The sequence below is a fragment of the Mobula birostris genome, chromosome 5 (assembly GCF_030028105.1).
Source record: "Mobula birostris isolate sMobBir1 chromosome 5, sMobBir1.hap1, whole genome shotgun sequence".
NCBI classification, from domain to species: Eukaryota; Metazoa; Chordata; class Chondrichthyes; order Myliobatiformes; family Myliobatidae; genus Mobula; species Mobula birostris.
Genome location: NC_092374.1, coordinates 54,253,228 through 54,281,193, shown reverse-complemented (window position 1 = coordinate 54,281,193; position 27,966 = coordinate 54,253,228). Strand labels below are relative to the sequence as shown.

Below are 27,966 nucleotides of genomic sequence, written 5' to 3'. Positions count from 1 at the left end.
CCGGGACCTTTTCAGAATGGCAGGCGGTGACTAGTGGGGTACCGCAAGGCTCAGTGCTGGGACCCCAGTTGTTTACAATATATATTAATGACTTAGACGAGGGAATTAAATGCAGCATCTCCAAGTTTGCGGATGACACGAAGCTGGGTGGCAGTGTTAGCTGTGAGGAGGATGCTAAGAGGATGCAAGGTGACTTGGATAGGTTAGGTGAGTGGGCAAATTCATGGCAGATGCAATTTAATGTGGATAAATGTGAAGTTATCCACTTTGGTGGCAAAAACAGGAAAACAGATTATTATCTGAATGGTGGCCGATTAGGAAAAGGGGAGGTGCAACGAGACCTGGGTGTCATTATACACTAGTCATTGAAAGTGGGCATGCAGGTACAGCAGGCGGTGAAAAAGGCGAATGGTATGCTGGCATTCATAGCAAGAGGATTCGAGTATAGGAGCAGGGAGGTACTACTGCAGTTGTACAAGGCCTTGGTGAGACCACACCTGGAGTATTGTGTGCAGTTTTGGTCCCCTAATCTGAGGAAAGACATTCTTGCCTTAGAGGGAGTACAAAGAAGGTTCACCAGATTGATTCCTGGAATGGCAGGGCTTTCATATGAGGAAAGACTGGATCGACTAGGCTTATACTTGTTGGAATTTAGAAGATTGAGGGGGGATCTTATTGAAACGTATAAAATCCTAAAGGGATTGGACAGGCTAGATGCAGGGAGATTGTTCCTGATGTAGGGGAAGTCCAGAATGAGGGGTCACAGTTTGAGGATAAAGGGGAAGCCTTTTAGGACCGAGATGAGGAAAAACTTCTTCACACAGAGGGTGGTGAATCTGTGGAATTCTCTGACACCGGAAACGGTTGAGGCCAGTTCATTGGCTATATTTAAGAGGGAGTTAGATATGGCCCTTGTGGCTTAAGGGATCAGGGGGTATGGAGAGAAGGCAGGTACAGGGTTCTGAGTTGGATGATCAGCCATGATCATACTGAATGGCGGTGCAGGCTCGAAGGGCCAAATGGCCTACTCCTGCACCTATTGTCTAGAGTTCTATGTTTAGTCAGGGGATGAAGGAATGGTAAGGGGAGGAGGACGGGAAGGCAGGAGATTGTGGCTGAGAGGAAAATTGGATCAACCATGATGAAATGGTGGAGCAGACTTGATGGGCCAGATGGCCTAATTGTGGAATCATTTTTGTGATTACAGGCCTGGAGTCACTTTTCATATGACAAACAATTCAATCCTGAAATCATTTTTGATAACCTCCATTGAACCCTGTTCAGTTTCAGCACAACCTTTCTAAGATAGGGGCCCAAAACTGTTCACAGTACTCCAAGTGAGGCACTAGTGCTTTATAAGATCTCAACATTACGTTTTTGCTTCTATATTCTAGTTCTCTTGAAATGAATGCTAACATTGTATTTACCTTCCTCACCATGGACTCAACTTGCAAATTAACCTTGAGGGAATCTTGTACAGGACTCCCAAGTCCCTCCGCACCTCAGTTTTTTGTATTTTCTTTGCATTTAGAAAATAATCAACCCTTTCATTTGTTCTACCAAAGTGCATGGCCGTACACTTCCCGACACTCTATTCATCTGCCAGTTCTTTCCTCATTCTCATAATCTGTCGTAGTCCTTCTGTAGCCTCTCTACTTCCTCAAAACTACCTGCACTTCCACCTATCTTCATTTCATCTGCGGCCTTTGCAACAAAGCCATCAACTCCATCATTTAAAATCAGTGACATATAATGTAAAAAGAATGGGTCCAAACAAGACCTTTGTGGAACACTACTAGTTATTGGCAGCCAAACAGAAAAGGCTCCTTTTATTCCCACTCTGTTCCTCCTGCCAATCAGCCACTGCTTTATCCATGCCAGTATCTTTGCTGTAATCATAGGCTTGTTTAGCAGTGTCATATGTGGCACCTTTTGAAAATCCAATTACACACCACCCACAGATTCTCCTTTGTCCATCCAGCTTATTATTTCTTCAAAGAATTCCAACAGATCTGTCAGGCAAGATGTTGAAGAAAGCATGCTGATGATGGCCTGTTTTACCGCATCCTTAACAGTCGGCTCCATCATCTTCCTAACCACCGATGTCAGACTAATTGGCGTATAATTTCCTTTACTCTGCCTCTCTCCCTTCTTGAAGAGTGAAGTGACATTTGGAATTTTCCAGTCTTCTGGAACCATTCCAGAATCCAGTAATTTTTGAAAGATCGTTACTAATAACTCCACAGTCTCTTCAGCCACATCTTTCAGGATGCTGGCTATACACCATCTGGTCCAGGTGACTTATCTACCTTCAGACCTTTCAGTTTCCCAAGAACCTTCTCGCTACCTATGCTAATTCCACATAACTTCATGAACCCTGGCACCTGGAACTTCTACAATACTACTAGTGTCTTCCACAGTGAAGACTGATGCAAAATACTTACTCAGTTCGTCTGCCATTTTCTTATCCTCCATTACTAGCATTGTTTCCCAGTAGTCTAATATCCACTCTCACCTCTCTTTCACACTTCATGTATCTGAAGAAACATTAGGTATTGTCTTTAATATTATTGACTAGCTTACTTTCATATTCCATTGTTACCTTGCTGATAACTTTTTTAGTTGCCTGTTGGTTTTTAAAAGCTTCCCAATCCTCAAACTTCCCACTAATTTTCCCTCTATTATATGCCCCCTCTCTGGCTTTTATGTTGGCTTTGACTTCTCTGGTAGCCATAGTTCTGTCATCTTTGCTTTAGAATACTACTTCTTTGGGATGTATACATCCTGTGCCTTCCAAATTGCTTCCACAAATTCCAGCCATTGCTGCTGTGTTGTCATCCCTGCCAATGTTTTTTCCCAATCAATTCTAGCCAACTCTTTTCTCATGCCTCTGTAATTCCCTTTATTCTGATACATCTAACTTCAGCTTCTCATATTTCACCATGAATTCAATCATATTATCATTTTTCCCTAGGGTTCTTTTACCTTAAGCTCTCTAATCAATTCTGGTTCATTGCACAACACCCAAATCAGAATAGCTGATCCCCTGGTGGATTCAATTATGAGCTGCTATAAAAAAAATCATCTTGTAGGCATTCTAGAATTCTCCCTCTTGGAATTCAGCACCAACCTAATTTTCCCAATACACCTGCATATTGGAATCCCCAATGACTATTGTAACACTGCCCTTTTGGTGTGAATTTTCTATCTCCCATTGTAATTTGTAGACCACATCTTTACTACTGTTTTGGGGGTCTGTATAGAACTCCCATCAGGGTCTTTTTACCCTTGCTTTTCTTTAGCTCTATCCACCATGATTCAACAGCTTCCGATCTTCTGTTACCTCTTTCTAATGATTTGATTTGATTTCATTTCTTTTTACCAACAGCATTGCCACCCCCTCTGCCTTCCTGCCTGTCCTTTCGATACAATGAGTTTTCTTGAGCATTAAGCTTCCAGCTATAATCATCTTTCAACCATGATTACGCCTGCAACATCATACATACCAATCTGTAACTGTGTTACAAGTTCATCTACCTTATTCTGCATACTGCATGTATCCAAATATAAAGCTTTCAGACCTGTATTCACCTTTTACATTGCAACTCCTCCTGTTAACTACAATTTTGCCCTATCAGCAGCCTCTCCTTAGTGCTCATCACTTCTGTTTGTAAACCAACAACCTCAGATTCAGCACTATCACTCTGGTTCCCAGCCCCCTGCCAAATTAGTTTAAACCCTCCTGAACAACTCCAACTAACCTGCTCGCAAGGATATTGAACCCCCTTTGGTTCGGGTGTAACCCGTCTCTTTTGTACAGGTCGTACCTTCCCCAGAAGAGATCCCAATGATCTGTAAATCTGAATCCCCGCCCCGCACCGGTTCTTCAGCTACACATTCACCTGCCAAATCATCCAGTTCTTAACCTCACTGGAACGTAGCGCAGGAAGCAATCCAGAGATTTCTACTCTGGAGGTCCTGTTGCTCAGCTTTCTACCTAGCTCCCTAAAATCTCTCTTCAGGAGTTCCTTACCTTGTCTACTTATGTCATTGGTTCCGATATGTACCAAGACTTCTATCTGCTCACCCTTGCCCCTGAAAATGCCATGGACCTGAATGGAGACATCCCTAATTCTGGCACCAGGGAGGCAACATACCATCTGGGTGTATTATCGGGCACTCAGAACCTCGTCTCTGTTTCTCTGACTGGAATCTCCTATCAACAGTGGAGTCCTCTTCACCTCTGTACTCTTCTGAGCAACAGCACAAGAGAGTGCCAGAGACCCAGTCACTATGGCTTACCCTGGTAGGTTATCCCTCCCAACTGTATCTAAGCCTGTTATTGAGGGGATCATCCGTAGGAGTACTCTGCACAGGCTGTGCATTTCTCCTCCTCCTCCTCCTCTTGAGAGTTATTCAGTTACTTGTCTCCTGCAACCTAGGGGTAACTATCTTGCTGTAGTTACTGTCCATCACCGCCTCATTCTCCGATATTAGTCGAAAAGGTCTCCCAAACTTCTCACGCACAGTACAATGCACTGCTCCTGGAGCCATTCTAACTAAACTACTATGCCCTAACAGATGAGGAATGAATGAATAAGGACAGAAAGAGAGCATCTTACAAGATACTTTTCCTCACCCAAGCCTGATGATCCAAAGCCACTGTAATCACTTGCAAACTCACAAGAATGGTTGCACCGTTTGCATCTCTGCTATTTTCATTGGCCCTTTCTAATGAATCCCTCTTGCTATATGGTCGCTTCTCAACTGAGAGAAACTGCCGTGAAGCTCTGCCTTTAAAATTTTGATTACCTATTTGACTGAAAGCTGTGTACCTCTTTTTACCTACCTCTGACGTTGATTGTCCGACTCAGAAAACTGCTGCGAAGCTCTGCCTTTTAAATCTTGAACGTGGACCTGACTGAAAGGGAGCTATTATTACGCACTGCCTCTTGCTGATTTGTTGCTCCTCAACTCACAATACTCACAAAATTACTGTCGCCATTCAGTCAGCTTGAACCAGTTTGGCCATTGTGCGCTGACCTCTCTCATTAACAAGGCATTTTCACCCACAGAACTGCCGCTTGCTGTATGTTTTCTTGTTTTTTTTGCATCATCCGCTGTGAACTCTAGAAACTGTTTTGCTTGAAAATACCAGAAGATCAGCAGTTTCTGAGATATTCAAACCACCCAGTCTTGTACCAATAATCATTCCACAGTCAGTCCCTTAGACTGTATTTCTTTGTTTGGTTTTGTTCGGCTTTTTTCTTTGGAACGGAGGAGAGGTAACTTAATACGGATATACAAGATGATTAGAGGCATGGATAGAGTGGACAGCCAGAGTCATTTTCTCAGGGCAGAACTGGCTCATATGAGAGGACAGAATTTTAAGGTGATTGGAGTAAAGTATAGGTGATGTCAGAGGCAGTTTTTGCTTTACACAGAGAGCGGTAGGTGCATGGAATGTGTTGCTATAGGTAGTGGTAGAGGTGGACATATTAAGAATATTTAAGAGACTTGTGGATAGGCACTTACGTGGAGAGTTATGTGGGAGGGAAAGGTTAGATTGAAACCTTGGTAAATAAACACTGATAGGTAAAAAAATTTGGCACAACATCATGGACTGAAAGGCCTGTACTGTGCCATGCGCTTCTGTGTTTGATGTTCCCTTCTTGTATCCCACCATTTTTGTCACCGTGTTCAACTCCCTGGCTGCAATCTATTCACAAAACCTCTGTAAATGTAAAGAAAATTTTGCTCCAAAAAATCTAGCTGCCCAGCCTTCTCCAAGTTTCTACTTAGTATTTTAAAACTACAATGGCATGGAAGAGTTTTGCATTAAGAAATTATATCTACGGTTTGCTGGTAAAAATAAAAAATCAAATGCAAAAGTTGGAATTGTTTTCTAGGTGTTAGAATTTCTTCCTTCATCAGTACCTCTGGATTGGAATAGAGATCAAGGGGAAGCAGTCAGTGACAAAGAATTTTTGCAGGTATTGATTTCTATTTATTTCTCATCTGAGAGTGATTTAAATTAATACTGAATCCATCTCCACTGGAATCTTTGTGTTGGATCATGTGAGATGCAGCATAGGTCCACACAGAACTTATAGTCCTAAACAGAAAAGGCTGGGTGAACTCAACCAGTGCAACAGCATCAGTGAAAGAAGCTCAGTAAAGTTTCAGATTGGGGCCCCTTCTTCAGAACTGGATGGGGTTACAATTGGTTTCCCAAACAGAGCTGGAGGGTGTAGTGAGAGTAAAGACTATATGGAGAGAGACAGATGAGGTGGAAATGGAGCATGAATACTGATTGTTGAGATAGGTATGTTAAGCATAATAATGGAAAACTATGAGAGAGCATTTTACCTGAAGCTGGAAAATTTAGTGTTGACTCCAGTAAATTGCAAGATGTCCACACAGAAAATAAGATGTTCCTCCAGTTTTCATTTGGTGCACTATGGCAGTGGAGGAGGCTGCAGACAGGTTAGAATAGGAGTGGAATTGGGAATGATTATGGCATTTGAAAGGAAGCTCAGGATACCCCTGTGGTCTGAGCACAGATGCTCTGCCAAGTGATCACCTGTCTTTGTAGCACTACTTTACATGGTATCTGTAAGGAAGTGCAATCATGTTTCAGGCAGTGTATGTGTTTTGAGGTTAAGCTATCCTTGACACCTCACTGTTCACTCTTCCAAAATCTTTCTTTACTTAAAAAAAAATTGGACCTCTTCTTAACTATGATCTCTTTAAATTAAATCCCATCAGCTTTTGAAAACATTTACCTTTTTGCCAAAGCTTTAATTGAAATCCATGCTTCCCAAGGCTTCAGAAGCCCGGCCAGTCTATTTTAAATTTAAAAAGTAATTTCAGTCAAAATGATTAGGACTCTTCTGTCTCTGCTTCCTTGTTACATGAGTCAGTAAACTTATAGCAACAAGCTACATTCATGGAGTGTAGAGGAAAAAGAAGTAATTGGAGGCTTCGTGGGGAGATTGATAGGGCCACAGAGGGGGAGCAGACGATAAGAGATCAGGTTGAAGATCAAGAGGTTTGCATGAGGGTGATTAGAAATATTAGGAAGACTAAAACTTGTGGGTGAATCATAAAATTATGGAAGAAAGCAGAAGAATACCAAGATTGGAAGAAGATCATAAATATTTTGACTGCAGATCACAGGTTATGGATAAAATAGATGAACATGACCCAGTGATTATTAATTTATCATCATCATCATAATACAGCACAGAAATTGGCACACGCCTCTGATCTGGGCTGACATTTACTTGCTGGGCTGCACCTAATTAATTAGCTTGTTTATTTCGGCTTTTTTCTTAAAGATGTGCTGTGTGTGTTCTGGCCACCACTGCACCCCTGCATGCTTTGCGGCAATGTATCGGTCCGCGGCCCAGAGGTTGGGTTCCTCTGCCCCAGTTCAAACTGCAACAATTGTGTCCTTAAGAGAAGCTTATATCAATACATGCAAAATGCTGGATGAACTCAGCAGACCAGGTGGCATCCATGGAAAAGAGTACAGTTAACATTTCAGGCCGAGACCCTTCATCAGGACTGGAGAAAAACTTGAGTCAGCATAAGAAAGTGGGGGGAGGGGAGGAAGAACCACAGGGTGATAGATAAAACTGGGAGAGAGGGTGGGGGTGGGGGGGGGGGGCGGATGAAGTAAAAAGCTAGGAAGTTGATTGACCAAAGAGATACAGGGCTGGAGAAGGGGGAATCTGATAGGTGAGGACAGAAGGCAATGGAAGAAAGAAAAGGGGGAGGAGCACCAGAGGGAGGTGATGGGCAGGTGAGGAGATAAGGTGAGATAAAGTGCTGCCCTCCCCCACTCCTTCATTCCCCATTCCCATTTCCCTCTCTCACCTAATCTCCTTACCCAGTTTCACCTATTACCTTGTGATTCTTCCTCCCCCCCCCCCCCCGGCCCACCCCCGCACTTTCTTACTCTTTGACTCCTCATCTTTATTTCCAGACCTGATGAAGGGTCTCTGCCCACAACATGGACTGCACTTTTTTCCATAGATGCTACCTGGCCTGCTGAGTTCTGTGTTGTTTGGAATTCCAGTATTTGCAGATTTTCCCTTGTTTGAGTTTATATCAATATTGTCATTGCCCATTCTATTCTAAAGTCTTTTATAGGTTAGTCTGTCAGGCCCATTACACACTGCTCCTCCAAGTATCCCGCTTTTTATTCTCCTTAAATCATCAACCCACATTTTACCACTCATCTACCCATGAAGGGCAATTTATCATGGTCAATTAGACTATCAGCGTGCACATCTTTGGAATGTAGGAAAAATCGGGGCAGCTGGAAGAAACTTGGGTGGTTGTAGGTAGAATGTATGAACTCCACACCCATGGTCAGGACTGAATTTGGGTCTCTAGTGCTGTGAAGCAGCAGCTCTACCTGATGTGCCACTGTACTGCCCTATTGGTAACTTATTTATGTGCCACTCCATCAAGTTCTTTCTGAACATTACTTTAATAAATAAAATTGATATTTTTACAGATGCAGGTTGATAATGAATTCACAGCAGCCTCTGAGGCAGATAACAGTGCTGTGGTTGACCTGGACAGAGAGGAAAGTTGTGTGGATGTGCAAGGATCTCACCTGGCTATGTGGGAAGATGAAATCCAAAACATAGAATTAGAAAAAGGTAGTTCTGGGCTTGGTTTCAGCATTTTGGATTATCAGGTGAGTAATTATAATCTTCCCTTCAGAGTCGTATGGCAGGACCTTCCAAGTTTTAAATAATTAGTTTTAATTGTGTATTCCTTTTATCCAAAAAATGTAAATTATAGAGAGAAGTACTTGAAAGCAAGTACTACATCTGGTTAAGTAAGTAGAGATTTAAATTAAAAGGAGTCCTTTTCGCTTTGATACTATTTTTACGTCTACAATCACAGGATCCAGTTGACCCACTTCGGACAGTCATTGTGATTCGGTCATTAGTACCAAATGGTGTGGCTGAGCAAGATGGTAGACTTCTACCAGGAGACCGACTCATGTTTGTCAACAGTATTAATCTGGAGAATGCAACTCTCGAAGAAGCTGTTCAGGCATTGAAAGGTGCATCAGGAGGCAAAGTTAGAATTGGTGTCGCCAAGCCTTTGCCGGTAAGTTTGCATTTAAAAGGTTTTGATATGAGAGTTATTGTAACATAAGTTGTGGCATTTTTCCAGTCTAAATTCTCTTTACATGGTGGTACTTAATCTGATGTGTTGTATTTGAAGTGGGCTGTATATCCAAAATTAATTGGATTCATTGCAAAAAGAATATATAATTTGTTTTATTTATTAGATATAATCTGGAGGCAATGAAAGATATTTTCATTCTTAATTTCCGGTCTTTATTTCTGTGCATACAGATCTGCTGCCTGAAATTTGAAAAATGAAGAAGAGCTCTTCGCTTACTTCAGGGCTCTTTTGTAAAAAAAAATATGTTTAAAATGTTGAGGGAATTCTTAAGATGAAAAGTTCTGGATATTTTTTTCCATGTCTATTTCAAGCCTGAAAGGCATTGCTGATGGTCACTGAGAAGTGGTAGAGGGAATAATGTAGAAGGATTGCTGTGGGTCTGAGTTAATTCTCAGCCTCTGTACTCCCTACGTTTTACAGAGGAGGAAAAAAACTATTGACTATTTTCCAACAATTAAGCCCAAGTTTCACTTGGTCCTTTCTTGGGCATTCAGCTCTCAGCACAAAACATACTCTTCATTCTGGTGTTTTCAACTCTGTGAGAGATGCAGGGTCATCTGTGTAATTTAATTCCATTTTGCTCCCTACTACACTAATTAGCCACTTTATTAGACACAGGAGTGGAGCCCAGCATCGTCTTCTGCTGCCATAGTTTCAACATGTTGTGCATTCAGTGATGCTCTTCTGTAATGCGTGGTTATTTGAATTACTGTCATCTTTCTGTAAGCTTGAACCAGTCTGGTCATTCTCTAACCTCTCATAACAAGGTGTTCTTGCCCACAACTTCATTCACTGGATTTTTTTTTGCTTTTCACACCATTCTCTGTAAACTCTAGATTGTTGTGTGTGAAAATCCCAGGAGATTAGCAATTGCTGAGATACTCAAACTACCCTGTATGGCACCAACAGTCATTCCACAGTCAAAGTCACTTAGATTATATTTCTTCCCCATTCTGATGTTTGGACTGAACAATAACTGAACCTGTTGACCATGTCTGCATGCTTGTATGCATTGAGTTGCTGCCATGTGATTGGTTGATTAGATATTTGCATTAACAAGCAGGTCTACAGGTGTACCCAGTCAAGTGGCCAGTGAGTGTATTCCTCTTCCCCAGCTAGGAACTAGTCATCTCAGTCATTCCTTGTGTCTCCCTCCGATGTTCCCTCCCTCCCTCATTCCCTTGCTCCCTCATACCCTTGTTCTCATTGTCTTTCTCTCCCCCCCCCCCCCCCCCCGAATAACCCAATGATCCTTTGGGCTATTTTTACACACCTGCCTTTGTAAATGTCCTGAATAGTGGCAAGTTCACATCTACAGATGCGCTGGGCTGTATGCACCACTTGTCTGCAGAGTCCTGCGATTGAGGGAAATACAGTTCCCGTACCAGGCAGTGATGCAGTCAGTCAGGATGCTCTCAGCTGTGCCCCTATAAAAAATTCTTAGGATTTGGGGGCCCATACCAAACTCCTTCAACCGCTGAGATACTTAAAGATGTTCACTCTCTCAACCCCAGATCTATTGATGTCAGTAGGGGTTAGCCTGTCTCTATTCCTCCTGTAGTCCACAACCAGCTTCTTTGTTTTTGCAATTTTGAGAGAGAGGTTGTTTTCTTGACACCACTGTGTCAGGGTGATGACTTCCTCTTTGAAGGCTGCCTCATTATTATTTGAGATTAGGCCAATCAGTGTAGTGTCATCAGCAAATTTAATTAGCAGATTGGAGCTGTAGGTGGAGACACAGTCATGGGTATACAGAGAGTAAAGGAGGGGGCTTAGCACACAGCCCTGAGGGGTACCTGTGTTGAGGGTCAGAGGTGCAGAGGTGAGGGAGCCCACTCTTACCACCTGCCAACGACCTGACAGGAAGTTCAATATCCAGCTACACAAGGCAGGGTGAGGGTTGAGGTCTCTGAGCTTCTTGTTTAGCCTGGAGAGAATTATGATATTGAATACTGAACTGTAGTCTAAGAAGAGTTGGATTTTAGTTAAAATTGGGTATTTGGGCTTAATAGAGTACTGAAGGAAATAAGACTAAAGAATTCAAAATTAGATACTAATTTTCTTTTTAATTCCCATCCAACCAAACTGAACATTTCAACCAACTTTAAGATGCATGCGAATCATGTACAAATCTAGTGACATTTTATACTGTTTAGTACTCTGTTGACATTAAACTATTTAGTATGAGACTGCTTTAGTCACTGGAGCTGCCTTAGATAATCACTAGGAAGGAGTTGCTAGTATCTGTATAATTCTATCCGCTGAAGAATTGATTATTGGTAGTTGTAATTACCAAAAGAATGTTGATTTCAGCTCCACTTGGACTTAGTGGTTATTTTGCTTCAAAAGACCGTCCTCGTGAAAATTCACATATGGTAAAGTCCAATAAGGTTCTATAATTGTGATTTCTTTCAATATAATTGTGCGTTCTACAATAATCTGTAAAGTCAGTAGAGGAAATGCTCAATAGGGTTTATTGTTATTGGAGTACTGGCTTATGATTATAACATTTTAATTGAATAGCCAATATAATTGAGCTGAAACACAGTCAAGTATTTTGTTGTGCTACATTGTAACTGTATGCTGTATGTGCAAATGCTGAAAATGGTAAACTTTTTACCTTTTAATCATGTTGCTAGTTCAAAAATTTTAATTTTTTTTTCCGATTCCAGATAAGCGACAGATTTTCAATTTCAAAAAACCAGCTTGTATTTATTCAAGTGTATTTAAACTGTATGCATTCAGCTCTCTAGATATCTTGCTTGTTTTTTAATTAGGTGAAGCAATCATATTGTAAAATAAACTGTGATGAGATGCAGCAGAATTCCATGTAATGTAGGGAGATACAAGTCTGCAGATGCTGAAATCTGGACCCAAGAAGCTGTGCTGGAAGTGTGTTGGTTTTACTTGTTTTGGGTTCTATGGATCAATAGTTTTAAACATACTGTACTCTCCAATTTAATGGAGTATACTGATTTTCTTACCCTGCCCCCCCTTCCAAAAAACTGCTAAGGAATAAAATCCTTATATTCTCAATAACCTTTGAAGACCAAGTCGCTGTAAATGTGTTGAAAACTTGGATATCATCATTAAAATATTTTCTCCTTCAAATTAACATGAAGTTAGTTTCATGACCATCACAGTAGTGTAGCGGTTAGCTCAACGCTGTTACGGTTTGGGGCATTCCAGACTTTGGAGTTCATTTCCGGTGTAAGGAGTTTGTATGTTCTCCCTGTGACTGGAGATTTACCAGGATGCTGCCTGGTTTAGAGAGTATGCATTATGATCAGAGATTAAGGGAGCCAGGGCTTTACTTTTCGAGAGAAGGAGGATGAGAGGAGACATGATAGAGGTATACAAGATATTAAGAGGAATAGATAGAGTGGATAGCAGGTGCCTCTTCCCCAGGGCACCGCTGCTCAATACAAGAGGACATGGCTTTAAGGTAAGGGGTGGGAAGTTCAAGGGGGATATTCGAGGAAGGTTTTTTTACTCAGAGTGGTTGGTGCATGGAATGCACTACCTGAAGCAGTGGTGGAGGCAGATATACTAGTGACTACTAGACAGGTATATGGAGGAATTTAAGGTGGGGGGTTATATAGGAGGCAGGGTTTAAGGGTCGGCACAACATTGTGGGCCGAAAGGCTGTACTGTGCTGTACTATTCTATGTTCTACATGGATTTGTTCTGAGCGCTCCAGTTTCCTCCCATAGTCCAAAGACGAACTGGTTAGTAGGTTATTTGGGCATTGTAAATTGTCCAGTGATTAGGTTAATGTAAAATAAATGGGTTGCCTGTCAATGCTGGGCTGGAAGAGCCTGTTTGCTGCTGTGTCTCGAAGTAAATATTGTAAACTAAACAAGTCTTCCAGTGAATCATGGTGTTTCCATTTATCTGTGCTGCATGTGGTGTACTCAAAACTTCTCAAATTTCACTCTTTCAGCAGTTTTCTCCAGAGGAGGGGGATGTGCCTACCAATGAAGAGTCTGTACTGTCCCTTTATCAGTCTTGTGATGAGGAGGAGGCTGTCGATGCTGCTGTTTTTCATGCAGAGTTAGCAATGGTTAGTTGACTTGTGTTTCTGATGCACTCATAAGTGCACCTCCTTAACTGTACCTTTCTGCCTATTAACAGTGATCAGCTGGCATCATAAATAGTGGTAATACACATGCTTGATCTAGATTGGGAATACAAATTAAACTTGAATTGGCTTAAAACTGGAGATTAAGGGGTAGATCAACAGAATAGATATTAACTCACAGCTCTATATTATCCTTAATAGCCAGTATTTTTGTTTGTGTAGAGAATATCGGACCTAAGAGGACACAGCATTTGTTTATTAGACTGGTAGATAAATCCCAAAGATTCAATAATAAAGTGAGATTACAGAAACATGAGAATTCAAAGGATATGTTACAAAAGTTGAATTAAATTTTCAGTCTGTTCCCTGGGGGTTAGAGGGGACCTTGCAGTGCGAGTATCGTGTTATCACAGTCTGTATTAGAGATGGGGAAAAGATTCAGCAGAAAGGCTAAGACGTGGTAGGTCATGTTTAACAAATGTATTTTCGAGGAGGCTACCAGTAAAGTGGATGAAGGGAAGGCAGTGGATGTTGTCTACATGGACTTCAGTCAGGTCTTTGACAAGGTCCCGCATGGGAGGTTAGTTAAGAAGATTCAGTCGCTAGGTATACATGGAGAGGTAGTAAATTGGATTAGACATTGGCTCAATGGAAGAAGCCGAAGAGTGGTAGTGGAGGATTGCTTCTCTGAATGGAGGCCTGTGACTGGTGGAGTGCCACAGGGACCAGTGCTGGGTCCATTGTTATTTGTCATCTATTATCAATGATCTGGATGATAATGTAAATTGGATCAGCAAATTTACTGATGATACCAAGATTGGAGGTGTAGTGGACAGTGAGGAAGGTTTTCAAAGCTTGCAGAGGGATTTAGACCAGCTGGAAAAATGGGGTGAAAAATGGCAGATGGAGTTTAATACAGACAAGTGTGAGGTATTGCAGTTTGGACAAACCAAGGTAGAACATACAAGGTAAATGGTAGGGCACTGAGGAGTGCAGTAGAACAGAGGGATTTGGGAATACAGATATAAAATTCCCTAAAAGTGGCGTCACAGGTAGATAGGGTCATAAAGAGAGCTTTTGGTACATTGGCCTTTATAAATCAAAGTATTGAGTATGAGCTGGAATGTTATAGTGAGGTTGTATAAGGCATTGGTGAGGCTGAATTTGGAGTATTGTGTGCAGTTTTGGTCACCAGATTACAGGAAGTATATTAATAAGGTTGAAAGAGTGCAGAGAAGTTTTACAAGGATGTTGAGAAACTTGAGTTACGGAGAAAGGTTGAGTAGGTTAGGAATGTTATTCCCTGGAGCGTAGAAGAACGAGGGGAGATTTGATAGAGGTATATAAAATTATGATGCGTATAGATAGAGTGAATGCAAGCAGGCTTTTTCCACTGAGGCAAAGGGAGAACAAAACCAGAGGACATAGGTTAAGGGTGAAGGGGGAAAAGTTTAAAGGGAACATTAGGGGGGCCTTCTTCACACAGAGTGTTGGGAGTGTGGAATGAGCTGCCAGATGAAGTGGTAAATGCGGGCTCACTTTTAACATTTAAGAAAAACATGGACAGGTACGTGGATGAGAAGTGTATGGAGCGATATGGTACAGGTGCCGATCAGTGGGACTAGGCAGAAAAATGGTTCGGCACAGCCAAAAGGCCTGTTTCTGTGCTGTAATGTTCTATGCTTCTACATAGAAGGGTCCAAATTGAAAAGCTACCTGGGGCACATGAAGGTTGGCACCGGGTCTAAGAGATCAGAGAGTTCAATGTGTGCTGCAAAGTTGGCATATGAGGAAGGAGTTTCAGTTCATGTGACCCTGTTGCTGGTATTAGAAAAGGAAGGGGCTCTTCCATTGCAGAAAACATCGCTTGCATTGTGCTGGGAAACTAGATAACGAGATAAAAGAATGTTAAGTTAAGAAGTTATAACACTAAAAAGGAAGGAAAACCACTTCTGGAATATAACAATATGATTATTGAAAAGCAGAGTATAATAGGAAGTGCATTAGCTTTTAATGAGTACATCTGCAAAAATATCAGTGGAAGGAAAAATGACAAGAAAGCCAAAATTCAAGATTATATGAATGCGCTGAATATTCAAAAACAAGATCAATGAATTTGTAGTGCAAGTTAAAGTATGAAGTAATATCCATTATGGATATGGTTGCAGGATGACTGAGGCTGAGTTTTATATATTCTAGTATACTTGGCATTTCATAAGTACTGTATAGGCAAATGAAAGAGGAGCAGGTTAGCTTTATTACTAAAGGTTGAGAAGATCAGACAGGAGAATCAATCAGATAGTAAGAAGAGATAAGGAACCGTGCAGCAAAGTAGTTATTCTTGATGTAATGTATGTCTCTGGGGAAGGTATATTAATTAAGAAATGAAGAGAACATGTTGTAACGGTAATGCCACATCTGTAATTTTAACATGGATTTAATCCCACATCTGAGACGTAAAATCTCTGTACAAGAAACAATGTTTTTTTGAGATTTTAGTTCTTGAATCGGATTATTGGTGCCTGTCAAATGCTCACAGCTGAAAATGGCTAAAAGAGGAAGTGCAGCAGAAAGTGGAATGCACAATTAAACATAAACATGTCATTTGGACCTTATTCCCCGCTCCACCCTTCAGCAAAACTGTGGCTGATCTTCTACCTCAGTTTTAATTTCTACATTTTTCACTATACTCCTTGATTGAATTTAACTGTCTGCTGCTCATCTATGTTGGCTTACAGTGACTGGTGTATAAGTTGAGCCAACTGGGCATGATTCTATACGTCTTCCTAATAACCCTTGAAGAGATGATAGTGAGCTGCAGTCCTTCTGATGAAGGTATTCCTGTACCTTTATCTTGTGGCAGATGTAGGATTTAGTTCCAAGTATGATAAAATAATAAGTATATATTTCCAGGTCAGAAAGTTGAATGATTTTGGAGAAAAAATGGTGGTAATGGTGTTCCCATGTGTCTGATAAACTGACAATTTCTTAATTGAATTAATGTTCAGCCATCTAACATTATAGCAATAAAATCATAGTTAATGTTCTGACATACAACTGTATTTCTCTTTTCCAAAGCCATTTTTGACAAGATACGGTCAGTAACAGCAAGCTGTTTCACAATAGTTCGCAATTGCAATAGATTTCAATAACAAGTTTTACTATTATCTGTGCTCAATAGACTGCTTTGTTTCCCTGTCATTTCTCACTGTTTATGGGAACTTTATTCAGTTTGGGAAGTTTGTTTTAACGACAACTGACACTTGATTTTTTTTTTCCCTGTGCACATGTAAAGAGTAAACTCTAAATGTGTTTCTAGGTAGAAACAACTGAAAGTGACTTTGCTGATGAAAAGATATTTGAGGGTGAGGATCTTCATCAGGTCTCCACTGTGGCCATGCATGGCAGTGCATGCAGTGAAGATCTCTCAGTTCCATCATCATTTTGCAAGGTATTGAAGCTGCATTATTCTCATTGAAAGTGCCACTATAAAAATAAACATTTCTAATTTGTATAGTACTCTAACAAAAAATACTGCCTTTTAAAAAGGATTGCTTAAAATGTATAATATCAAAATGAGTACAAAAAGGAATCCCAAAGGGGTAGGATCAAATCAGCTAATGTCTCTGAAATTGATAATTAAAAAAGAAAGTTGCACATAAAGGAACAGTTTGGGATAATGTGAATCTATATGAAGAGGTGCACTTGTTTATAATGGGAATATCCCTATTTCCTTTCTTGAACAAAGATACATTATTTACTACCCCCATTCCTCTAGGAGCTTACCTCTTGTTGATGATGAAATAATGATCCTCGTCAAAGCCTCACCATTCTCCACACTTGCTTCTGTCAATATTCTGGGATAAATGCCATCAGGCCCTGAGGACTTATCCAATTTAATGCTTTCAGAAGACCTATCATTATGTCCTTAATTTCAAAATGTCCCAGCATTTTAGCATGCTCCACTCTGCCTTCACGATCCTCAAAATTCTTATCGTCAGTAAATACCTACACATGGTGGTGGCTTTTCTTCAGCAGCAAGCCTCAGCTTCTCTTCTCCGCTTTTTAGACCTCTGCGTAGTTCCAGCCTCCAGTGAGAGCGATGGCTTGCGATGTCCTCCCACCTCTCGACATTCATTTTCAGTGACTTCATGTCTCTCTCGCAAACGTCTTTGAAACGAAGATGGGGCCGCCCTTGTGCTCTCTTGCCGGAGGCCAGTTCCCCGTATAGCAGGTCTTTCGGGATCCTCTCGTCTGACATGCGGTGTACATGGCCCAGCTGGCGGAGACTGCGTTGTTGGAGCAGGGTGAAGAGGCTGGGTATCTGGGCGCAGGCCAGGACCTCATTGTTGGTGACTCGGTCAGTCCACGTGATGTCCAGGATGAGTCTCGGGCTGCGAAGGTGGAAGGTGTTGAGACGCCGCTCTTGTCTGTAGTAGAGGCTCCAGGTCTTGCTGTATTTGTGTAAATACTTACACAAGTCCCTATTTAATACCTTAGCCACTTGCTCTGATTCCAAGGAAAAAGTGTCCTCCTTTATCCTCGAGTGGACTTTAACCCCTCCTTTGTTACCCTCTTTTTTCTTAATACAAATGCTTTAGGATCCTCCTCGATACTGCTCAGCAAGGACATTTCTTGGCACCCTTAGGCCTTTCTAATCACATACTTGAGTACATTCCTGCTGTCTTTATATTCCACATAGGCCCAGTTTGATTTTAGCTTTCTAAACCCTATGTATGCTCCCTTTTTCTGTGTGACTACATTTAGTGACCTCTTAGGTTATCTAAGGTTTCCTTAATCTCACCATCCTTGTCCTTATTTCTTACTAGAACATGCCGATCCTGAATTCTGATCAGCTAGTCTTTAAACAACTCCAATGTATCAGATATGGACTAGTTTGATAGCAGCTGTAACCCAATTAATACTCCTGAGCTTTTTTATTCTGTCATAATTTGTCCTGCCAAATTTAGTACTTCATAACTCCCTTAAAAGATAATGAGTTATTGTTACTATTGTCAAACTGTTCACCTTCTCTCAGGTCTGTGACCTGGTCTGACTAATTCTGTAAAACCAGTACAGTACATTTTCACCTCTACTTGCGTGTATTTATAACATAAATATTTTTATGTTTTAAAGGATGTATATGAAAACTCATTGGGTGATTGTAGTGTATCCTCAACTGAAGAGAATGAAGAGCGACGGATGTCCTTAGCCAGAAGATTTGTGAAAACCATTACCATTGCAAAAGGCAATGCTAGTCTTGGTATGTGCTCAGTATAAATTCATCAAACCTGCGCTAAAGATAGGTTTTGCAGTAATTTATTAAACTTTTGTGGTTATTATATAGTACAATACTTTTGTATTAATGCTAATTTTATACCTGAGGCTATCACAAAAGTTTTCAGAATGATCATGCAAAACTCTGGGGGTAGCAATATTTCAGCTGTCATCGGTTACAGAATATAGAGGGAAGGTGTGAGCTATTTTACATCAGAAGCATAAGTCATTTCAGGACTGGTTGTGTGCAGCTCTTGTTTCTGCTGCAAAATGGCTTTCATTTGTCTTAGGTCTTCTGCTAATAGCATCACAAGATTAAAAGTTGATCAGAATAAGGTTTGATATCACTGGCATATGTCATGAAGTTCGTCGTTTTGCAGCAGCAGTACATTGCAATACATAATAAATGCTATAAATTACAATAATATATATATATATATATATATATATAGTAACTTAAATGAGCAGTGCAAAAAGAGGGAGAAAATACTGAAGTAGTGTTTGTGGATTCATTGTCCATTCAGAAGTCTGATGGCAGAGGTAAAAAAGCTGTTCTTGAAACGTTGACTGTGTCTTCAGGCTGTTGTACCTCATCCTTGATGAGAAGAGGGTATGTTATGTCCTGGGTGATAGGGGTCCTTAATGATGGATGCTGCCTGTTTGGGGAATAGCCGTTTGAGAGTATCCTAGATGCTGGAGAGGCTACTGGGCATGATAGGCTTGGCTGAGTTTACAAGTTTCTGCAGCTTTTTCCAATCCTGTGCAGTGGCCCCTCTATACCAGAATGTTTAAGGGAAACGTGAGGAAAAATTTCTTCACTTAGAGGGCCGTGAGAGAGTGGAATGAGCTGCCAGCACAAGTGGTTCATGCAAGTTGGATTTCAACGTTTAAAAGAAGTTTTGATACGTACATTGATAGTAGGGGTATAGATGTCTATGTTTTGGGTGTCGGTCAATGGGACTAGGCAGTTTAAATGGTTCGGCATAGACTGGAGGGCTGATAGTACTGTGCTGTACTTTTCAGTGATTCTATTAGCCTTTGACAGTTCATACTGAGTTCTGGGGGATCGTGTGGGAGAGGGAGAGAAGTTTCCTTCAGGACCACTTTGATAAAATAGAATAACATGAGAGGTTGCTGCAGAGTGAGCTCTCTCTCTTAGTTATAACATTAGGTCTTTCAGCATCAGGAGGTTTTGCAGTTGTTTGTGACAGATTCTGGTAAGTTGTATTAGGTTGCAAAAAATAGATAAGCATGTACCAAAAGTAAGTTGATTTTGTTGAGAGGTTTAGTTTTCACATAGATTAGTTTAAGGACCCTAGTTTGCATGCAAACTTCTGGGTAATGTGCTATAATATTTTCTATCACGTGGCTGAGAACCAACAAAAGAATATCCAATTAGAGTTTGTATTACATGATGTGAATTAACATAACCGCACATGATCATTTATTTGATAGCCATCATAATGTAATTAAGATCAAGCTATTACTTAAAAAGGAGGTAACAACAGCTGTAATTGCAGATGTGGATAAGATTGACTTTTGTGATGTGTGGCAAGCTGCCCAGGGTAAATCAGCTAAGATTTTGCTGTGGTCAGAATCTCAAAAGAGCAGTGGGCAGAGTTGAGCGGTTAGTGTCTCCAGAGCCAGCAGTAAACCTTGAGCGACAAGAATTAGCTGCCAGAACAAAACCTGTGAGGAGCAGCATAAAACTAAACCAAACAGCATAAAGTTTGTGCACAAAGGGATCTGCATGTGCTGGTTCATGAGATGCAAAAATAAACACAGTTATTGCAAGTAATTTGGAATGTAAACAAAGTTGGAGGCATAAATCAGGAGTTATAGTAAATAAATAAGAAAGCATAATGCCTTTGTGAGCCTTCATTTGTAATACTGTTTACCATATAATTCTTCTGAACTGAGAAAAGTATATTGAACTCAGTCATTGCACTATAAATTCACACTAGTGATTCTGGAGATGGGTAGCTTGTCTTGTGAAGAGTAAATGAGGAAGAATGGCCTATACTAATACAAGTTCAGAAGAGAGCAGTCTTTGAAATCTACAAGATCCTTCAAGAGATAAGCAAAGCATCTACCTGAAGACAGGTTACACTCTGGTGTTTCTAAAACTAGGGGCTGAGGATTCAGCCATTTATTACTAATATGAAGAGAATATTTTTCATGGGGAGGATTAAATTTTTGGTATTCTCTACTTTAAGGCTACAAATTTCTCTGGACATCTTTGGGGAGCTGTGTCTTAGAAAGGCAGCGTCCATTATTAAAGACCTCCAGCACCTAGGGCATGCCCTTTTCTCACTGTTACCATCAGGTAGGAGATACAGAAACCTGAAGGCACACACTCAGCGATTCAGGAACAGCTTCTTCCCCTCTGCCATCCAATTCCTATGGACATTGAAGCTTTGGACACTACCTCACTTTTTTTAATATACAGTATTTCTGTTTTTGCACATTTTTAAAAATCTATTCAATATACGTGATTGATTTACTTTATTCATTATTATGTTTTATTTTTTTTTCCTCTCTTGGCTAGATTATGTATTGTATTGAACTGCTGCTGCTAAGTTAACAAATTTCACGTCACATGCTGGTAAACCTGCATGTAAGCCTGATTCTGATCTGGATTCTCAATCACTCTGTTTATTAAAAGAACATATGGAGTGAAATTTAAGTCAAATTGGATGGTAGTTGGTTGGGTAGGTATATGAGGTGTGGATGAAGCAGTAAGCTTGGATCGTGAAGCAAGTTTAAAGGCCGTGTCCACTACTCCTGCTTCTATTTCAAATATTCTTAAAAATGAGAATCAACCCTTTCTGGAATGAGTTCAGCAAATCTAAAGTAGAAATGGGAATAAGCAAGAGGCTGATATGTGCAGTTATGTCACAGATCATCGACGATCTCATTGAAATACAAATCAGGCAAGGAGCCAGCTACTTTTTTCCTTCCTGTATTTACTTATGTTCCTGCTGCGTTCACCAGCAACTTTGATGTGCGTTGCTTGAATTTCCAGCATCTGCAGAATTCCTGTTGTTTACTTATGTTCTGTCAGATTCAGCAGATTCTGCTTTGTGAAATTTCCAACGTCTACAAAAAAATTTAGGCAGCAATTTATATGTTCCAAAAATATTAGTGGGTTCATGCAACCCATTGCAGCAAAACTTTGATAATGCACTATCCTATCACTATTTGTTCAGAAGTCCTGATAGATCAGCATTTGGTTCCTGCACAGCCTCTTGCACAAGAGGTTCTGTTTCTGCTGTTCCTGTAAAATAACTGGGCCCAAGATTCTGGTCTCTCTTGGAATTTATTGGTTTCACTGGAAAATTTACTGTGTAACATCTTAAAAGTTAATTAAAGGTAATGCAGTATTAATGCCACATTTGAGAGACCAGAAAATCTGCTTGTCCTGCACTACCAAAGTCCCATGCATGTTGATGACAGTTTTATTGTATTCTGGGATATTTGCATTTGAAGAAATGAAGGAGCAAACTTGCACTGTCACTTCTAAGAAACATCGCAGAGATTCTCACAAGCAAAATTTACCTTAAAGTTGCTTGGAGAAAAATAGTTAGATCTTTAAAAGTGCAGAGATATATCAGCAAATTTGTTGCCCTATTTTGTACTACAGGATCTCCAAACATTAAAAATATTAAATAGTTGACCTCTGTTGGGTGATTGAGTGAAGAATTCTGGCTAAGATGCTGGAAGACTTCATTGATTTTTAATTAGTACATTAGGATGTCAAGATCAATTTGACCATTCAGACATTCTCTTCATTAAATGAGCTACATTGTACTGGATCTAGCCTTGGGCTTGAGTTTGTCACCAGTAGTTCCTTCCCTCCTGCACTCACTCACTTGGTGCAGATGTGGAGGGTTTATGCTGCTTACTATTTATCACCGTTGAATTGAACTGTGAGGTTGCAGTCAAGACAGGGCCTCAGGTGATCTAATTCAGGGAATCTTCCAGATATTAAGAAGGTAAAGCTAGAAGTGGAGGTTTGCCTTCTGTTAAAGACACAAGGATACAAATTTCTTTGACATTAAGATGCATTTAAAAATATTGAAGTTATTGTAACTAATTTCAAACCAACAAAAGTCAAAATGTTAAAATTTTGATGATTTTAATTGAAAAGATTAAGTATTTATTTAAAACTTAACGCACATCTTTGCTGCTTAAATCGCAGATCTAGGATCCCAATAAAATCAGTGGGGAGTCCAATCCTAGGACATGGCCTAGCACAATACAATGCTGGAAAATCAAAGCCTGTTCAAATTGACTGTGATTCCTGATCTTCTCCTCACAAAATAGACACTCTGTGGAATTTAGTTTCAAAGTATAGTGACAAATATAGTATCCGTTGAGAGTCAGTAAACTTTGGATTCCATTTTCAGGAGCCCCTGACTCAGAGTAAATTCAGATGGCTAAGTGATTGAAAGCTTTAACTGCAACCCAGCAATACTCAAGAAAAATTTACCCAGAATTTGATTTGACTTGCAGGGGCCAACATCTTTCATTGAAAAAAATATATATATTACTCGTGTTAGAATAAATGGATTTTGTTTATAAATGTTTCTATTTGTCTGTATCTTTTTCTTGTCATATTTGTGTGAAGACTTGTCATCAATATATGTTGGTAATTATATAGGGATGACTGTGAGTTCCAGTAAGGATGGCTCAGGAATGATGGTGCGTACAATTATTCACGGCGGATCCATTAGCTGTGATGGCCGAATTGGGGTAGGTGATTGCATCTTAGCAATCAATGGGGAGCCAACTACAGATCTTACCAATGCACAGTCTCGTGCATTGTTACGAAGACATTCTCTGATTGGACCAGATATAATGTAAGTAACAAGAGTATGATAATTTGGCATTAAGTAATAATAGCTGTTGTGGGGATTGAGGTGTTAAACTAAAATATTACATTGGCTAATTACCACTGGGGTAGAGAGATAACAAAGTCAGATAGTTTTGCTAAAACTAGTGTGTAGGCTGTCAAATCGCACAGAAAGTAAGTTATGATGTCCTCAAAAAGTAAAATAAATTGCAGTTTTTTTTTTAATCTTCCCTTTATACCAGTGTTATGACCCCACTCTTTCTTTCACATGAGCATCTCCAAGTCCTTTGTCTTTCAAAATGGTAATTATAAATTTAAGAAGTTTAATATTTCATTGGTTCTGAACACAGCATAAAATGGCAATTCATTCTTTCGAGAAGGTTAGTAAAGCAAAATAAATTACATGTGTAAACTGATGAACGGAGTTTAAATTCAGAAATAGATTTATGTAGAGTCTGTATTACTTTGGACTTACAGAAATGTAAATCTCATAAATATGCTCTTAATTTTTTTTATATCTCTGAAGTTTGAACTGAATTTCCTAACCTAAGGCCTGATGAATGCTGATGCAAAATGTTTCAATGAACATACAGTACATATTTAACATGAAAAAATAGTTAATGTAGGACTGGATTTTTAAAAACACATAAATTATAAGCATTTGTTGTGAGGGATGTTGTCTTAAAAAAATAGATCAGTGATATAGATTATCGTTTTTCTTTGACATCAGCATAATTTTTGTGTTAAATTTAATGTTATAGCTATGACTGTCTTCCATATTTAAATGTAAATTCATATTGTATTAATTTTAAGTAAACATTTGGGGAAATTATGTTCATACAATGTTTTCTAATTTTAAAGAACAACTACAAAAGCTGAATTTTCTTCAGAGTATTGGCTTTGGCATGCTTTGTATAAATATATAAAAATTTGAAAAAAAATGCTCCAAGCCCACATTATTTAACAAAACACAGTTAAATTCAGATAATGTTTAGAAAGTCACCACTGGATGAATTATCTCTTGGAAGATTCCTACAAGTAAATTCCTTGGAGTTTAAAAAAAACACTGATCTATTGAAATTTTATTTAATGATATTGATAGCAAGTAGTGAAGCTGACATCTTGAACTTCAACAGATTTTGCTTCAATCAATAGCATAACCATATCTTGTTTGCTCCTTTGTCTAATTTTTGCCTGTTTTTTTTTCATCCATTCTCAGCAGACTTCAGGCTCTGCTCCAATGATCCTCCAATTTTTTCACAAGTATATGTTTCCTGAGCAAATGCCCCTTACTAGAATAATCTACTTGCTTTTAGGTCACTTTGACCTTTTTAGTACTTTCATATTGCTGATCAAAGTACTATAATGTCAGCTGTTACATTTTTCCTCAATGCTGAGAGTTCTGATTCGAGGATAATTTTGCAAAATAGCTGTGCCTTTATAGCCAAGTTCAGCAACTATTTTACTTATACAAATTGTTCAAATGAAATTGACTGTTGATCAAAGGAACTTTAATGAGCTTGAGCTAAAAGCAACGACAAAGTTAAGGTCTTAAATTCCCCCTATTCAGTTAGAATATTACTGCACAATATATTTTGATTTTAAAGGCTACCCAGAAGGAATATAAGGTGTTGTTTCTCCAATCTGAGTGTGGCTTCATCTTTACAGTAGAGGAGGCCGTGGATAGACATATCAGAATGGGAATGGGACATGGAATTAAAATGCAATTAAGTTACATCTTTCCCTCCCCCATCTCTGCTTTCCGCAGGGATCGCTCCCTACGCGACTCCCTTGTCCATTCATTCCACCCCACCATCCCTCCCCACCGATCTCCCTCCTGGCACTTATCCTTGTAAACGGAACAAGTGCTACACATGCCCTTACACTTCCTCCCTCACTACCATTCAGGGCCTCAGACAGTCCTTCCAGGTGAGGCGACACTTCACCTGTGAGTCGGCTGGGTTGATATACTGCGTCTGGTGCTCCCGATGCGGCCTTCTATATATTGGCGAGACCCGACGCAGATTGGGAAATCGTTTTGCTGAACACCTGCGCTCTGTCTGCCAGAGAAAGCAGGATCTCCCAGGGGCCACACGTTTTAATTCCACGTCCCATTCCCATTCTGATATGTCTATCCACGGCCGCCTCTACTGTAAAGATGAAGCCACACTCAGATTGGAGGAACAACACCTTATATTCCGTCTGGGTAGCCTTTAACCTGATGGCGTGAACATTGACTTCTCAAGCTTCCGCTAATGCCCCACCTCCCCCTTGTACCCCATCCGTTATTTATTTATTTATACACACTCATTCTTCTCTCTCTCCTTTTTCTCCCTCTGTCCCTCTCACTATACCCCTTGCCCATCCTCTGGGCTTCTCCCCTCCCCCTTTCTTTCTCTCTCCCTAAGCCTCCTGTCCCATGATCCTCTCATATCCCTTTTGCCAATCAACTGTCCAGCTCTTGGCTCCATCCCTCCCCCTCCCACTTTCAAATCTCTTACTAGCTCTTCTTTCAGTTAGTCCTGACGAAGGGTCTCGGCCCGAAACGTCCTGTACCTCTTCCTAGAGATGCCGCCTGGCCTGCTGCGTTCACCAGCAACTTTTATGTGTGTTGCTTGAAATTCCAGCATCTGCAGATTTCCTCGTGTTTGCTTTATTTTGATTTTGTATCTTTTCATTTTATAAGTTATTTATTTAAACATTGACCAATGATCCAGCAGAGCAATAGAAAGGCTTTGATTCTTATCTCATTAACATTTGCCATTGATCTAGTGAATGATGGAAAAAACTAACCCCTGTACGTACATCATATATTTCACTGTTCAAAGAAAATACAATAACTTTGCCAATGGGCTGTGAGTTAATCACTCTTTGTTAAATTAATATGATGTTGTAACAATGGGCATTTTAAATAAGTTACATAATTTCAGTGAATATTTTATATTTTTATCACTAACGTTGAATTAGATTGAGATAACATACGTATATAAAATGTAATTTCAGAATAAAGCTACATCTCACATTTCTAGTAATAAAGGCTTGTAAATAAGTTATGAGTCCTGGGTATGACTCTAAACTGTAGCTGGTGATGAGGCTCTGATTGGGGACTTTCAGAGCTTTGGGGAAAGTGGAGTTACCCCTTAGTCATTCATTGCTCCCAGGGCCACACTGACCGGGAACGGTAGCACCTGCAAGGGTTCCTGCTCAGGATTTGAACGAGCGAAAGCCAACAGCAGATCCAGCAGGTTCAGTAACTGAACTTATGACCTCAAATATCAATGGCTATAGTATAGGGGGATGAACATTTGGGAAGAGAAATGGCGATTTCTTTAGTTCGCCCAACAGTAGGCAATAGCAAACCACCGTTGCTATTTGCTAAGAAAACCATGGTCAAACTCACAAAATGTATTACACGACAACAGCGTCAAGAGGATCTTCAAGACAATTCTGAAGGTGCTTTGCTCGGTAGGGTTGATTCTGGTCAGCAGGCTACTGCTCATAAAATTCAAGTAACACAAAAGAAAATTATTGCCACTTGAAATGTAAGAATCCTATATCAAGCAGGAAAGTTGGACAATGTGATAAGTGAAATGGAAAGACTAAAGATTAACATCATGGGGATTAGCGAAGTTCGTTGGATAGGTGCTGGAACATGTCAGATTAGAAATAAAACACTAGCTTATTCTTGTGGAACATCCCATTCTAATGGAGTAGGAATTCTTATGGATGGAAACATGGCAAAAAGTTTTTTAGGACATGGGGCAATATCAGAAAGAGTGCTCCTTGTTAGATTCAGAGGACAACCATTTGATTTAGCAATTATACAGGTATATGCACCAACAACAGATGGAACAAATGAAGATATAGATAAATTCTATGAATAGCTTGGAACAGGCAAAGAATGGATGCAAATCTCAAGATATTGTTATTGTCATGGGAGATCTAAATGCTAAAATAGGACAATGTGCTGATGGAAATACCTTAGGAAAATTTGGACTGGGGGAAAGAAATGAAAGCGGTGAGAAATGGGTAGAATAGTGCAAGATGAATAATCAGATCATTATGAATACCTATTTAAAAACCATCCAAGTTGCTTGTGGACCTGGAAGAGTCCAGGTGATAGTACTAGAAATCAAATTGACTTTATTACTATAAACCAAAGATTTAGAAACTCAGTGACACAATGCCAAACATATCCAGGTGCAGATTGTAATAGTGAACATAACCCAGTAGTATATCATGTAAAAGTAAAACTTAAAAAAACTAAAGAAGCAAAAACCTGAACAATCCCTTGACTACTTGCAATTAATTAAGGAAGAAAACTTAGGACAAAAATTTACAATTGAAGTAAGGAAAAGATTTCAAAGTCTAGAAATAGAATCTGTTGAAGATGGTAACAATCATGTAGAAATGAAATTTAACTCTCTAAAGGATGCCTTGATGGAATCAGCAAAGTCAGTGATTCCTAAAAAAGGAAAAAGCATAAAGAATAAATGGATGACAGATGAAATCAAAAATCTAATGGAAGAAAGGAGAC

General features: G+C 39.9%; 1 protein-coding gene across 9 annotated transcripts in view; it reads left to right on the top strand.

The window, feature by feature from the left end:
- LOC140197688 (multiple PDZ domain protein) overlaps positions 1–27,966 on the top strand; it is a 224,302-nt gene that overhangs the window by 70,062 nt on the left and 126,274 nt on the right. For 6 of the 9 annotated variants that reach the window (XM_072258019.1, XM_072258021.1, XM_072258020.1 and 3 more), the window contains 7 exons: positions 5,910–5,993; positions 8,528–8,713; positions 8,926–9,135; positions 13,160–13,279; positions 16,617–16,748; positions 18,434–18,560; positions 23,238–23,436. In XM_072258019.1, coding sequence (XP_072114120.1) covers positions 5,910–5,993; positions 8,528–8,713; positions 8,926–9,135; positions 13,160–13,279; positions 16,617–16,748; positions 18,434–18,560; positions 23,238–23,436 — 1,058 coding nt within the window. The remainder of the gene's footprint in view (positions 1–5,909; positions 5,994–8,527; positions 8,714–8,925; positions 9,136–13,159; positions 13,280–16,616; positions 16,749–18,433; positions 18,561–23,237; positions 23,437–27,966) is intronic. The other 3 variants (XM_072258014.1, XM_072258016.1, XM_072258015.1) reach the window with 3 other exon arrangements.